The 12500-nt window shown below is 38.3% G+C and overlaps 2 protein-coding genes across 3 annotated transcripts in view; one reads left to right on the top strand and one right to left on the bottom strand.

Moving 5' to 3' along the window:
• The window catches only part of LOC138008711 (uncharacterized), a 13592-nt gene extending 12354 nt beyond the window's left edge, over positions 1–1238 (bottom strand). The window contains exon 1 of the mRNA XM_068856020.1: positions 1138–1238. Within this exon, the coding sequence (XP_068712121.1) occupies positions 1138–1198 (61 nt within the window). The 5' untranslated portion in view covers positions 1199–1238. The remainder of the gene's footprint in view (positions 1–1137) is intronic.
• A 2536-nt stretch (positions 1239–3774) lies between these two features.
• The window catches only part of LOC138006738 (regulator of G-protein signaling 12-like), a 49018-nt gene continuing 40292 nt past the window's right edge, over positions 3775–12500 (top strand). Inside the window, exon 1 of one of the 2 annotated variants that reach the window (XM_068853241.1) lies at positions 3775–6281. In XM_068853241.1, coding sequence (XP_068709342.1) covers positions 4488–6281 — 1794 coding nt within the window. In that variant the 5' untranslated portion in view covers positions 3775–4487. The remainder of the gene's footprint in view (positions 6282–12500) is intronic. The other variant, XM_068853243.1, reaches the window with a different exon arrangement.

Below are 12500 nucleotides of genomic sequence, written 5' to 3'. Positions count from 1 at the left end.
TTAAGGATGCTTACTTTCAGGTCCAGCTACATTTTGCACTTCCCGATTGAAATTTCTTTCGGTTTTTAACTTTAAAAACACCAAAAATTTCAGTATGGACTCCACGGCGAAATTTCCTGATATTCGCTTTTCAATATCTCCGCGAAAAATCGCCCAAATTTTAAGCAAAACCTCTCGTTCGAGAGATAATTTCTTGCGTTTTAAAATTGACAGTATTTTCGTTCAGCGGTTCCTCTTTGAGTGTAAATACGGTCATGTTTGTGTATCGTGACCATGAGCCCGTTCTCGGCCGGATCTGACAGCGGCTTAGACCATAGCTCATAATTATCAAGCTCATAATTATCACGAAAAATTGGGTTCGAAATTTCTGGCGATGAGTCCGGGGATTTTATTTTGATGTGAAAGTGCACAACTGAGGTATCTCCCTTTGGACTTTCCCTTTGGATTTGTCGGATGACAGCGGACGTCATCGGTTCTGTTATTTATATGGCATCAAAATACTGGCCAAGATGACACAATGTTTCAACCTTTGGTACTTAAATGCATACATGTACCACAATCAAAATATCTGCACGAACCCTGGATAACTGTAACATCTTGACTCGTAGAAGTGTTATAAGATGAAAGTTCGAGAGATCTTTCTCGGTTTTTTTGTTGGAGAAATCTTTCAACTTTCAGTTTCGTTCTATTCCGCAAATGAAATATATAAAACTTTATATCCTCTAAGAAACTCAAAAATATCATAATTGTTAACAATATTTATTTTCCCAGTCGATCTCATTGACTGTCAACGGATAGTTTCAGTAAAGCTGAAATCTCAGGGTTACTGATTTCTCTACTTTTTCCTCAATAGTGATGGCTGTCGTGGATGTAAAATGAAAGTTTTGTCATTTGCCGTCTACTCTTCAGTTTTTCCATTTTCTTTGCTTTTTATGAGCTAACTGTCCGAATCGAATGAAAACAGATCGTGAGTGATCCTTTTTATTTCTCTCCAACAGAATCAAATTTAATAAAACCTGGGATCTCTCTCATCACATGAAATCCAATTAACAGAATTAAACTTCCACTTTCCGAGGTCAATTCGACGCAAGTCGTTACCAGAGAAAACCTTGTGCCTTCTTTTTGTAAACCACTTACCGGAAACTGTAATCCAAGCAAGAGAAATGCACAAAATGCAACAGTCAAGATCCCAAGCCATTTTCACTCCTTCAGTACTGACAAACGGAGAGACTGGTTGATTCAAGAATATCTCTGGTTCATATTTAGGACCTCTTCTGTTTCCGGAAATGGGAAATTTCCCGCATTTTTCCAATCTGCGGTCAAAGAACTTTATTTTCATTGTGTTATGACATTTGTAGGTATTTGTAAGTTGGATCCCGAAACGGCTGAAGAAAGGCACTTCTAAAGCCGCATTCATACTGGTGTTTATTATAGATCAGAACAGTGAATGCCGCAGTCGCACCCAAGGATCCACAGAATGCGGAATATTGTCCGGCATTTCTAGTTCTAAGAAATTCGGAACTGCATTAATGCCACATCTTGCGACAAAGTTTCTGTGTGCTTTTGTCGCGAACTTAAAATGACGTAGGCAAAAAAAAGACTTTACTTGCGACCTTTAGCCCGGAGAGCGTTGTAATAAACTTTCTCATGTCTTGATTAGGTCGATCACTAAATGAATTATTCAGAAATTGATATTCTGACGGCACGATGAAGAGGCTCGCGGGGTGGCACGGGACTAGTTAAGGGTATTTAACAGTTTTGGCGGGGGACTTAGGTCATTCTAGCTTATAGTTAACTTTAGTTATTATCATAGGGTTGTCTTGCATTTGTAGAGAGATTGTCTTGCATTTTTACGGCTGACTGACTCGTCCTAAATAAACTTTCACTCGAAGCTCGTTGTAGTGTTGTCAGAATCAGAAATATCCCGGGGAATAACCCCTTCACGTGTCCGAAACCGGAAATGGGAAATTTCCCACAATTTTCAAATCAGCGGTCAAAGGCCACGTGCTGCTTTCGAGTTATGGGCTTGTTAAAGAACTTTGTTTGCATTTTGTTATGATATTTGTAGGTATTTGTAAGTTTGATCCCGAAACCGTTGACGAAAGGCGCTTCTAAGGCCGCATTCATACTGGTGTTTATTACAAAACAGTGAATGCCGTAGTCGCACAAGGATTCTCGGAATGCGAAATATGGTCATTTCTAGTTCTAAGAAATTCGGAACCGCATTAATATTAATTCCACATCTTGAGACAAAGTTTTTGTGTGCTTTTGTCGCGAACTTAAAATGACATAGGCAAAAAAAAAACTTAACTTCCGACCTTTAGCCCGGAGAGCGTTGTAATAAACTATTTCAATTCTTGATTAGGTCGATCACTAAATATCAGTTAACAGCATAAGAATTGTATGATCGAAAAAAGTATTTCCAAACTGAAAAATGTGTGACCAGAAAAGTAATTGTTTTAAGTATCCAAACATTCATGGTTTATCACAATTTAATAAAACAATTCTTCCGTTCGTGCTTGTTGGATATAAGCCAAAATCAGCCAAGTCAAAAGTCTGCGCTTCAGGCCTTGTTGGCCCCTCACCTACCCCCCTTCAGTAACAAGACGCTCTCGAGAGTTTACTTGGGCTATACTTGGTGCTGCATCTGGGAAACGTTTTGTTGGCAATGTTACTCTTTACAAATACGGCCAAGCTATATTCACCCAAACGGAGACGGGACGAATCGTCGTGCATTTTATGACTTGGTAAACTTTTAGGTATCCCACCATCACCATCATGTTCAAGTCGATGATTGCTTTGAATAAAACTTCATCAACAGTGTCTCCAATGTAAAATGCTGCAGGCGGTGTCGTCTGCAAACATCTCAACGGAGGCATTTGATGTAGATTTGGATAAATCATTTGAATACATGCTGTAAAGTCTAGGGCCAAGCAGTGATCCTGGGGGGACACCTGTATCCGGCAATAGCCATAAGATCTGAGTCAAGTCCAGTCACTGTCCAGTCACTGTTTTGTATATGGAAAACGCCCAAAGAAACACATGGGAAAACCCGCCGGCCTAACTTTGACACTTCGCTGGCGCTTCCTCACTGATCGTTGAGCGTTAACCCCAATGCCCTACGAAATTTGGGAGAATCCATATCAAATCAACCGTTGGTTTATGGTAAGAGGGAGGAAAACCGGAATATCCGCAGGAAAACTATTGGAGGAGAAAAGAGAAAGCAACGTAGTCAGCCCTCATATGATAGCCTGTGTAGACGCCCGTATACAGCTGCCGCCGTCCTCAAACACCAATTTTTTTTAGGCGAGCGGACGGGACGTAGACCAACTCTTCTACCGATCACTCTGTGATGAGTGAAGTATACAGTATTTGTCTCCGCAATCACTGAAATATTGATATTTACAGTCGACTTGTACGTGCTTTACAGCAGTTGTCATGAAGTGGTCGTCAGGCTGAGTAGATATTCACCAGATGCAGTATGGCAAATTTAACTTTAAGACTCTCCCGAACAAAAGGACCTAAAATGGTGTTGTTATATAACTTGTACGTAAATTCGAAATGCAATGCATTCTATATTTTCAAAATTCAATTTCCGATTTGTTTATTTTTTTGTTTATTGAATTATTGTCAAGGTTTAATTAATTATGTGCTACTGACTTGTCGCTAGCGTTTGAAATCTGTTTGACCTCTTATCTTTACAAGGTTTTACTGATGCCAATATTTCCATATATTCAAACTCTTTAATTAGTGGTGACGTTGTTTATTTGGTTTTCGTGATGTTATTGAGATCGATAATTGCCAATTAGCACGATTGCCATTAACTAATATTCCTTAATCTGTATTTCAGTTTGCCTTAAACTGAATGAGGTCATATAATTTTACAAAATGTTTAAGAAAACCCAAACTGAATAATAAAAACTTGTCCAGTTTTTCAATTGAATTGTTTTTGCTTCCAATACAAGAAATGTATGTCACGAACTCTACCGGTGCAATTTACATAACATTTTGTTATTGGCAAATGAGAAAACGGAAATTGGATCATGTGACTCAATTCGGTTGCGATAACCCCCGGTCGAAAAATTAATCTCTTTCTTTATGTAAGTTAGGGTCCTCTTTGGTAGCACAATCGAGTGTCAAGCATTATGTCAAAGGAAGTTTCGTTCTCAGCGGAAAGTGAAACGACGAAAGAAGTTTTTAAGGACCTGTGACACTCATTTTAGGTCTTCAATGGCCGCCAGTTCATTGTGTCAAAAGCAATTCATTGACGTCCTCGAAGGCGTGAAGAGATAGTTCGTCGTACGCACTTCTTTCTTTCGATAGCGGAAATTTTCTTATGTTGGAATTGTTCTCGTCGGCACATGTGTCAGCAATATGAATGGATTGACAAGGTAATTGCCAACGCACTGATTTTATCGGAATATGTGGAGCAATAAGCAATTTAATGAACAAAGTATTTTAAGCTTAATTGTTATTTGTGCAAAAAAATGCAACCGTCAACTGATTATTTAAACAACGGCCTTCTTCGGACGGTAAAATTGTACCGAAGGCCCGAAGGGTTCGGATTCACGCTGTCAAGCCAAGGTCCATGTGTGCTGAGTTGTATTTTTGAGGGAAGTCCCGCTTATAAAGCTGGTTTGAAGCAGGGTGATCAAATAATTGAGGTCAATGGTGCCTCTGTGGAACAGGCAACACATGAAGACGTCGTGAGATTGATCGCCAGTTCGCCGGATGGGATGGTTCGCCTTGTTGTTCGGAAAACCACCGAGTTTCAGAGACAGCCCTCTAACGATGCTAAAATCAATGGGGATACTTCAGATCCCATATTGCATAGAGTGGACAAAGTTGTGGAGGAATTAAAAGCAGGGCAACTGTTTGCTGCAGGGCACTCTTCGAATTCAACTTTGTCCCAAACTCTGTCTAACGGGAAATTCGTTTCAGAGGAGGATGTTGTGAGCGACGAGGAACTGAAAGCGTCTTTTTGCGAAAGTATCAGGTCTGAAAGTTCCGTTGCCGAATCGTCCCCTCCTCACAGTTACTCGAGTAGTAGGCATTCTAGCGAAGGAGACAATACCTCTGTTTCGTCTTCTCCTAGATTGTCGCGCGTTTTGTATCCAAAGATGACACCCCTAAAGAGCCAAGCTCAAGCGGATATCGATTTGGGACTAGAATTGCGGTCGATTGTTGGCTATTTGGGCTCAATTGAATTGCCGTGTACGTCAAGTCTACCCTCTGCTAGTTTGACTGCGATTCGAAATTGTGTGCGCCGGCTTCGAGCTCAGCAAAGAGTTCACGTGTTTTTCTTGATGGAGATTTCCTTGATCGGCATAAGGCTTGTTGACAACCAAAAGAAAGCTATTGTTACTTATCCCTTGAAGTCTTTAGCTTTCACTGGGCTCTGTTCAGATGACAAAAGAGTGTTTGGCATTGTGACTAGAAAAGCCAATGAAGGATCTGCGGACCGATTTGATAGCCCCTCGAGCAGATGGAATCCGAGAAATAACCACAATGGTGATTTTCCAAATACAGTCAACTGCTCTTGTCATGTTTTTTCTGTTAATCCTGATTTCAGTCCTCATGAAGCTCACAGACACATTGCTGAAAAGTATGGGATACAATGCACTCCTGCAGATGACGAGGATGGCTGTATCGAGTTTCCTGAGTCTTCCTGTAGAATCTTGGAAACTATAACAGGAATGTTTAAGGAGAGAAATTCTGAATTGAGTGGGGCCATTAGTGATGGAGATGTGTTCGTAAAATCAGGGCAACAGCCTTTATTGTCAACTAGCCAATCAAATTCTGAAATGTCATCAAGGCAACTCTGTCAAGGCAACGTTGAAACAAATATCTTGACCAAGCAAGATGTAAATGCATCACTTCAAAGTCACGAAGCACCCAAATTCTTGGTGAAGTGTCCTCAAAACGATTCTAACTCTTTCAACACTGGAGAATTGCATGGTAGAGTTGCTGGACATCTTCACTTCCCTGAGAGAAATGATTCTGGTTTCAGTTCTGACTGTTTTCACCAGAACGATGCTGAAGGTGTCACAAATTTTATGTCTTCTCCAGTTAGAAGTGCTGGCAGGCCAGTACTTCCTGTTGTAAATGTGTCTTCATTTCATTCACGTGAGAATTCAGCTGATTCACAGTTTTCTTTGGAATCACATCATGGTCCAGCTGCAGGCGATATGCCAGTAGCTGGAATTTTAAGGAAACCACAAAGGAGTTCGGAGGGAAGAAAGATAAGAGCTATGGACAGATCACGGAGTGACTCCCAAGAGGTAGGCATGTTGTTTGTTCTGTTACTACGTAATTCTCTACAGGGGTCAAATTTAGTGGTTGGTATGGTCCTAAATGTTCTCCTAAATGTACCCAGAATTTAATTCCTGCAAACCTTATCAGGCATTCGGCCCGCCTGGGCAAACAGCTTCAAAATCCATGTTGAAACGGTTTGCCCCTTCCCCTCTCAACCGTGTCGAAACATGTTGAAACAGAATCAAAGTTGAATCGATGTTGAGTAAGTTGAAAAGAGTTAAGACCTTGCTTCAACAACCATTCAACGTTTCTTTTGTTATCGCGGATGCTGAATTAAGTAGCAGAGGCCATTTGCTGCCCTCTTTCAACATGTTTTGGTATATGTATGTGGACTATTTGGTCTCTCAATGATGTATCCATGTCTGTATCCATAGTAACAACTGCGGCTGCAGCCTGGGACTGAATACAAGGCTCTGTTGAGTCAAATGCTGATGATGTGTTGAAACCATGTGTCCACCCCAGTGGTCAACATCTTATACATGTAATGTTGTTCAACAAAATGGAATGGATGTTTAACCCTTTCAGCCCCGATAGTGCCAAATGGCACTTATAGATTTACTCTGTCTAACGCCAGACGATTTTACTCGTCAATGGGGAACCCCTCGGGGCTTAAAGGGTTAAGCTAACAGCGTGGAAAAACTATGTCCCCGTTTAAGCTAACAGCGTGGAAAAACTTTGTCCCCGTTTAAGCAAATGTTGAAGCTGTTTGCCCAGGCCTTTACAAACATATAATTATTTACCTGTGCTTCTCTAGATTTTACTTTTTAATGTACCTCATAAGGTACTGTAAAAACTCATGTATCAGCTGCTCTCGTAGATGAGCCACACCCCCAAATACCAAGCATGAATTTTGAGGAAAATATAAAACTTAAAAAGCACTCTGGCAAAATAAGTTGTTGGTTCACAGTTGTTCAGGATATAAATTAAAAACTTTGCAGTGATCTTAAGAAGTTATTCAACTCTTAAAAAGGCTTTAAAGTGTATCTTTAATCGATTTCTCTAATTCTTGAGACTGACAACAGTGTTGTCTTCATTGTGGAACCCCACATTTGAAATTTGAATGAAAATAATGTATGGGTTAGTGATAGAAACATTTACTTAGTAACCATGGAGTCATTTACGGAGGGAATTCTGAACCAAGTCACATTGTAAACAACATGGAAAGACATCGATCAGTGAGAAACTTGTCGCTAAACGAGAGTTTGAAAACCCTATTGACAAACATGCCGTGCAAGTAATGAGAGTAACAAAAAAGTCAGCCTTTTACAGTACATGTAGTTTCTCGCACATGGTGGAGAGATCAGTGTTGAAGTGATCTGTCGAAGAATACATTCAATCTTTACTTACTGAAGGTTTTTGGTGCTATTTTTGACCCCATACTAGCCAGTTTACTCCCTCTGAAAGCAATGGTCTCGTATATACATGTACCTACATGTAAGCCGCACCCATGATTTTGAGCCCAATATTTTGGCAAAAAGATGCGGCTTATACACAAGTTTTCATGGTACCGGTATGTAAGGGAAAGATGCTGGCAATCATTTGTCCCATGGCTGAGGCAGTTAGAGGCATGGATCTACATGTATTCCTTCAATGACATCATAAACTACTTTGCATTATAGTTACTGGGTTGCCTATGGGCAAACCCAGTCGAGGTCTGCGTTTAGTTTGTTTGTTTTCTTTTTTTTCTTTTTTTTTTTTTCCGTGTCGGTAAAAGTCTTGCCTGTCACTCCCCTGGTAAGTGGTGTCTTTGTGGATAGAGCCTTCTGCGCCTATTTTCTTAGGATCGAGAGGGTAGTGGAACTGCGTAGATTTCTCTGGTGGACACAGTAGAATCATTAACTTAGCTTGCAATGGCGTCGAAAGTCATGCAACGCGAATGGCGTTTTAGTGGATCCTTACACAAAATATACCCTTATGAAGCTCAATAATGGAAAGTCAGTTGGATAAACTAGGCATGAATCTCAAAAGCGACGAGTACTGGACTTCGACAACAATCTATCGCCCGTCGAGACGAAATCAAAGTGAGCAGTATTTACCTGAAGTACAAGGTAATTTGACACAATTGAGTTTCTTGTCTTCACGCACGCAATGAAATAGGAAGAGGTTTTCGCCTCTAAGAGCAAATATGTTGTTTGTTTCAATAAAACTTTCGCTGGAAAAGGATTCTGTGGTATTTTCTGCCTTTGTGAATTATAATATCATGTTGTGTATTGAATTTTCGAGCTTAAGGTTGAAATGTGATATGCGAGAAGTTTTTTAGTATTGCTCTGTAAGCAGGAAGGGTTCACAGGCCTGTTGAAAGCGTGCTTGAGTTTCAACAAAATGAGCCTCAAAATCAGTGAAAACTTGTGACGCAGATGAATAATAAAGTAGCTGCTATTTCCAAAATGATGAAATTACCTGGTGATAATAACGTCGTACGCGTCTTGGAGAGTAAATTTTGACTTTGCATAAACAAGAGTTGGGCGATTGTGATCTTTGTTTTGACTTCGCTCATTTCATTGTCAAACTTTATAACACTTGACAGAAAAAGAAACTTTTTAAAAACCCGGTATCTTGCCATCATTTGACACAGATGCTTCACTGTTTGACGAGTAAACATGCCGCGGTAACTTAATCACGGCGCCCGCTGAATTCCGGCCATGTCACTTTTCGATTTTGCAATTTACTTGAACATAGCAAAAATCTCCCAAAATGTTTGTCGCTGATCGTAACTTTTTATATTCTATATTCACGGTTCAAAATTAATGTTGTTTTCATGTCGTAAATATTTCATTCTCGATCGACCGTCCCGGAAACTTCCTTCTGCTCTTTCTGAAAACTTTGTATCAATAGTTATTTGCTTTTCATCAATATTTGTTTTGCATAAAGCAAGCTAACAAAATCTGTACCTTGCTGAGTTCGCATTTGTTAGCGTTAATAGTATTTTCAGTCAGATGCTTCTGTTTTTTATGACGGGTTCATTGTTGTGGTCTCCCATCCTAACACTAACCCCGCTCAACAGGGCTTGACTTCAGTGAAGTTTAGTATTACAAAGCTGTCAGATGCTCAGAGGGCACACTTGTGGTGCAAGGAAGTTGTAAGGGAACTTGAAAATTATCAACATGTCAGCCCAGAAGCCAATGTTTCTCGCTTCTCTTTTATTTGTTATCCTTCAGAGACTGGAATGCTGTATTTCAATACCACACAATTCAGTGCCTTCTGATTTTCTGTAGCACGTACCACAGGCAAGCCAGTGTATGCTTCACGGAAGCATCTCGTTTTGAAAGAACTTTGGCCATGTAAATTAGTTTTGACGTCATTGAAGGAATAGATCTCACTACAGGCTAGCTTTGCTACTCTCTCTTACCTCATTAGGCCTAGGTATTAAAAGTAAAATCTAAAGAAGCAAAGGTAAAATAAATGTTAGACATTTAATTTTTGTGCAAGAAAATACTTTGAGGTTGGATGCACTTTAAATGCAGTTATGTCATCTATTTATACACTGTTTCTGAAATGTGGTGGTTTTTAAACTGACAAAATTGGGTTTAACATACTTCAAAAAACTCTCACATGATAAATGAGTCTAACAGCCTATCACGTTGAGCTTTAAACCCAATAAAACACTCCTCATTAGAATTCTAGATATATTTTTAAAAAATTAAAGTGAAAAAAGTAAGAAAAATAACTTTTTAATTAAAGAAATGTAAATTTAATTTGAGATGAAAATTGTAGTTGCTGAGAGTGCTGCTGTGTAAACGATGATTATTATTATTGTTTGTGAGAGCTTAATTCTTATTACTGGGTGATACATTTTCTTCTTCTGACAGAAATATTTCATTTAATGAGTGGAAATCATACACTGCAAAAATGCCAAATAATTCTTCTTCATCAGTCATTCTGCTGTGATGATGACAGTAATGATGATTATTATAGTAATTGTAATAGTAATAATAATAATGATAAAAATGATAATAACAATGATAATAATAATAATAATAATTAATAGTGATAGAAAGTAATATTTTGAAAAAAATTATTGAGGCCTGAGGCTGCAGGTGGTTCGCTTTCCCTCAATTTACTTACAACCGGAAGACATCAAAGGTGTGAAATCTTGATGTAAAATTTGAGCGTAATAATCCCTTTATTCAAGTCTCAATCTTATTTTCCTGAGAGCAAGGTAGTGGGCTACTAATTGGTGAGACTGTTATGTAATCAGTAATAATTATTATCACTTGAAATTAAGGCATATCAAAATTTATCAAATGTTTGTTTTGGATGAGAGGGGAATGCTGAATACCTAGAGAAAAACCTCTTGGAACAGAAAAGAGAACCAATAAAGTCAGCCCACATACATCATTGTTGTTTAGTCCTTGAATTGGTCCAAACCCACAGTGGTGGAAAGCACAAGAATGCTTTATTTTTCTATTAATTGGGTATTATTATTATATAAAGTAGGTAGGAGGCAGACATGTGGTTCAGTGGTTAGGGCGTTGGGTTTGCATGCAGTTGCCGCGGGTTCAAATCCCGCTCTCTAACCTCTGGTTTGGATTTGCTTTTGGTTGTCCCAGATTCAACTCTACCACGCTTTGTAACTAGCCAACTGGTTGCCTCTGGCCACTTGGGGTTCTTAATCATGTTTCTGTTCAGTTTGCATTGTTTTTTCCAGATGTTAAAAGTGGGGTGACTGTGAACTAGCTTGATAGCGAAGTGTACTTCCACAGTGACTATAGATATACATGTACAAAAGCATTTACTTTTTTTTATTTAGTACAATCATGAAAGATTTATTCTGTTCAGTTTGCATTGTTTTTTCCAGATGTTAAAAGTGGGGTGACTGTGAACTAGCTTGATAGCGAAGTGTACTTCCACAGTGACTATAGATATACATGTACAAAAGCATTTACTTTTTTTTATTTAGTACAATCATGAAAGATTTATTCTTGGAAGGGTTTATTCGTGACATTTTATGGACTAACTAAATAAATAACATGATGAAAAAATTACTCAACAATATTATCCAAAAAATAATATCAGAGTGAATGTAGATATTTTATTTAGATGTTTTATTTAAGCTATGGTAGGTTATGACTAGTACTTAAGATACAAAATTAATGGCCAGCTAAAAGACCACTTGTCTCTATTTTTCCTGATGTCTATAGAATTTTGCATTAAAAGAAAACAAACCACAGACTCAAAATAAACAAAGATCAGTTTTTGTGTCAAAATATATTTTTGTTCTTACCTTCTTGATTAGAATAATAGTCCAAGAAAATCTATCTTTCTATCAGGGAAGTGGAGGCTTCCACCAGAGTATCCTTTTGGAAAATTGAAACTTTCATTAGAGTATACACGTAGTTTCCTCAATTTGAAGAAAGAACGAAATTAAGTACATATAGGTATTTAAATTATTTTAGCAAAGTGAAGTCGTTGTTGACATCAATCTGTTGATATAGAAGTGATATTTTGTATGGAGCTGCTTATCTCAATTTTTAAGAAACAGTACATGTAATTAAAGTCAAGGAATTTAAAAAGATATCACGAGTTGCTGCATATATTGGGATTGAATTCTTTAAAGGATTATAAGTATTGTGATTCAGGTCTCAAACGGAAATTAATCCATTGACATTGTTTCTGTGAAAGATTCCTCAGGCATTTGGCTCTCAGGCTAATGCTGTTCATGTATTCCTGTCTGCTGAGGTAAAGGAAAGCACTCAAGCATTGAATTTTTGCTCAAATTAACAATATTACTTTGTAGCTAGTCTGCATTCCTTTAGAGTTCTTGTAAGTGAAACTGCCTTGAGATCATTTTGTCTTATTGGAAGACAAGAATTTTGTTGATGTGGTATGTCAGAAGAAATGACAATGATCTTATCATTCTGTAAAGGTTGTGTTGCTTACTAATTAATTGAAATTTATTTTCCAAAGGTTATTCTTTTGTGATGGTTAGTTTCATTATAAGAAGTGACTAACTTGTGAACAATGGTGCCTGTAGTTGAAAATGAGTCTTTGATTATGCAGTTCTGTAGGACCAATAAATATTTCATTTTTTCATGTTTTGGGCAGATTATATTGTTCAATGGAGGACAGATGGTTTTGCAATTTAGAACTGTGTTGCTTGTAACCTCTTAGAATTTATTCAAAGTTGTCTGCATCATTCTCTTGATCAGTGTCAAAATTTTCTCTGAAGTGCCCTTTCTGTTTAT

The sequence above is a fragment of the Montipora foliosa genome, chromosome 6 (genome assembly GCF_036669935.1).
Source record: "Montipora foliosa isolate CH-2021 chromosome 6, ASM3666993v2, whole genome shotgun sequence".
Lineage (NCBI taxonomy): Eukaryota > Metazoa > Cnidaria > Anthozoa > Scleractinia > Acroporidae > Montipora > Montipora foliosa.
The sequence above is the reverse complement of the archived record's forward strand: the minus strand, read 5'-3'. Positions and strand labels throughout refer to the sequence as shown.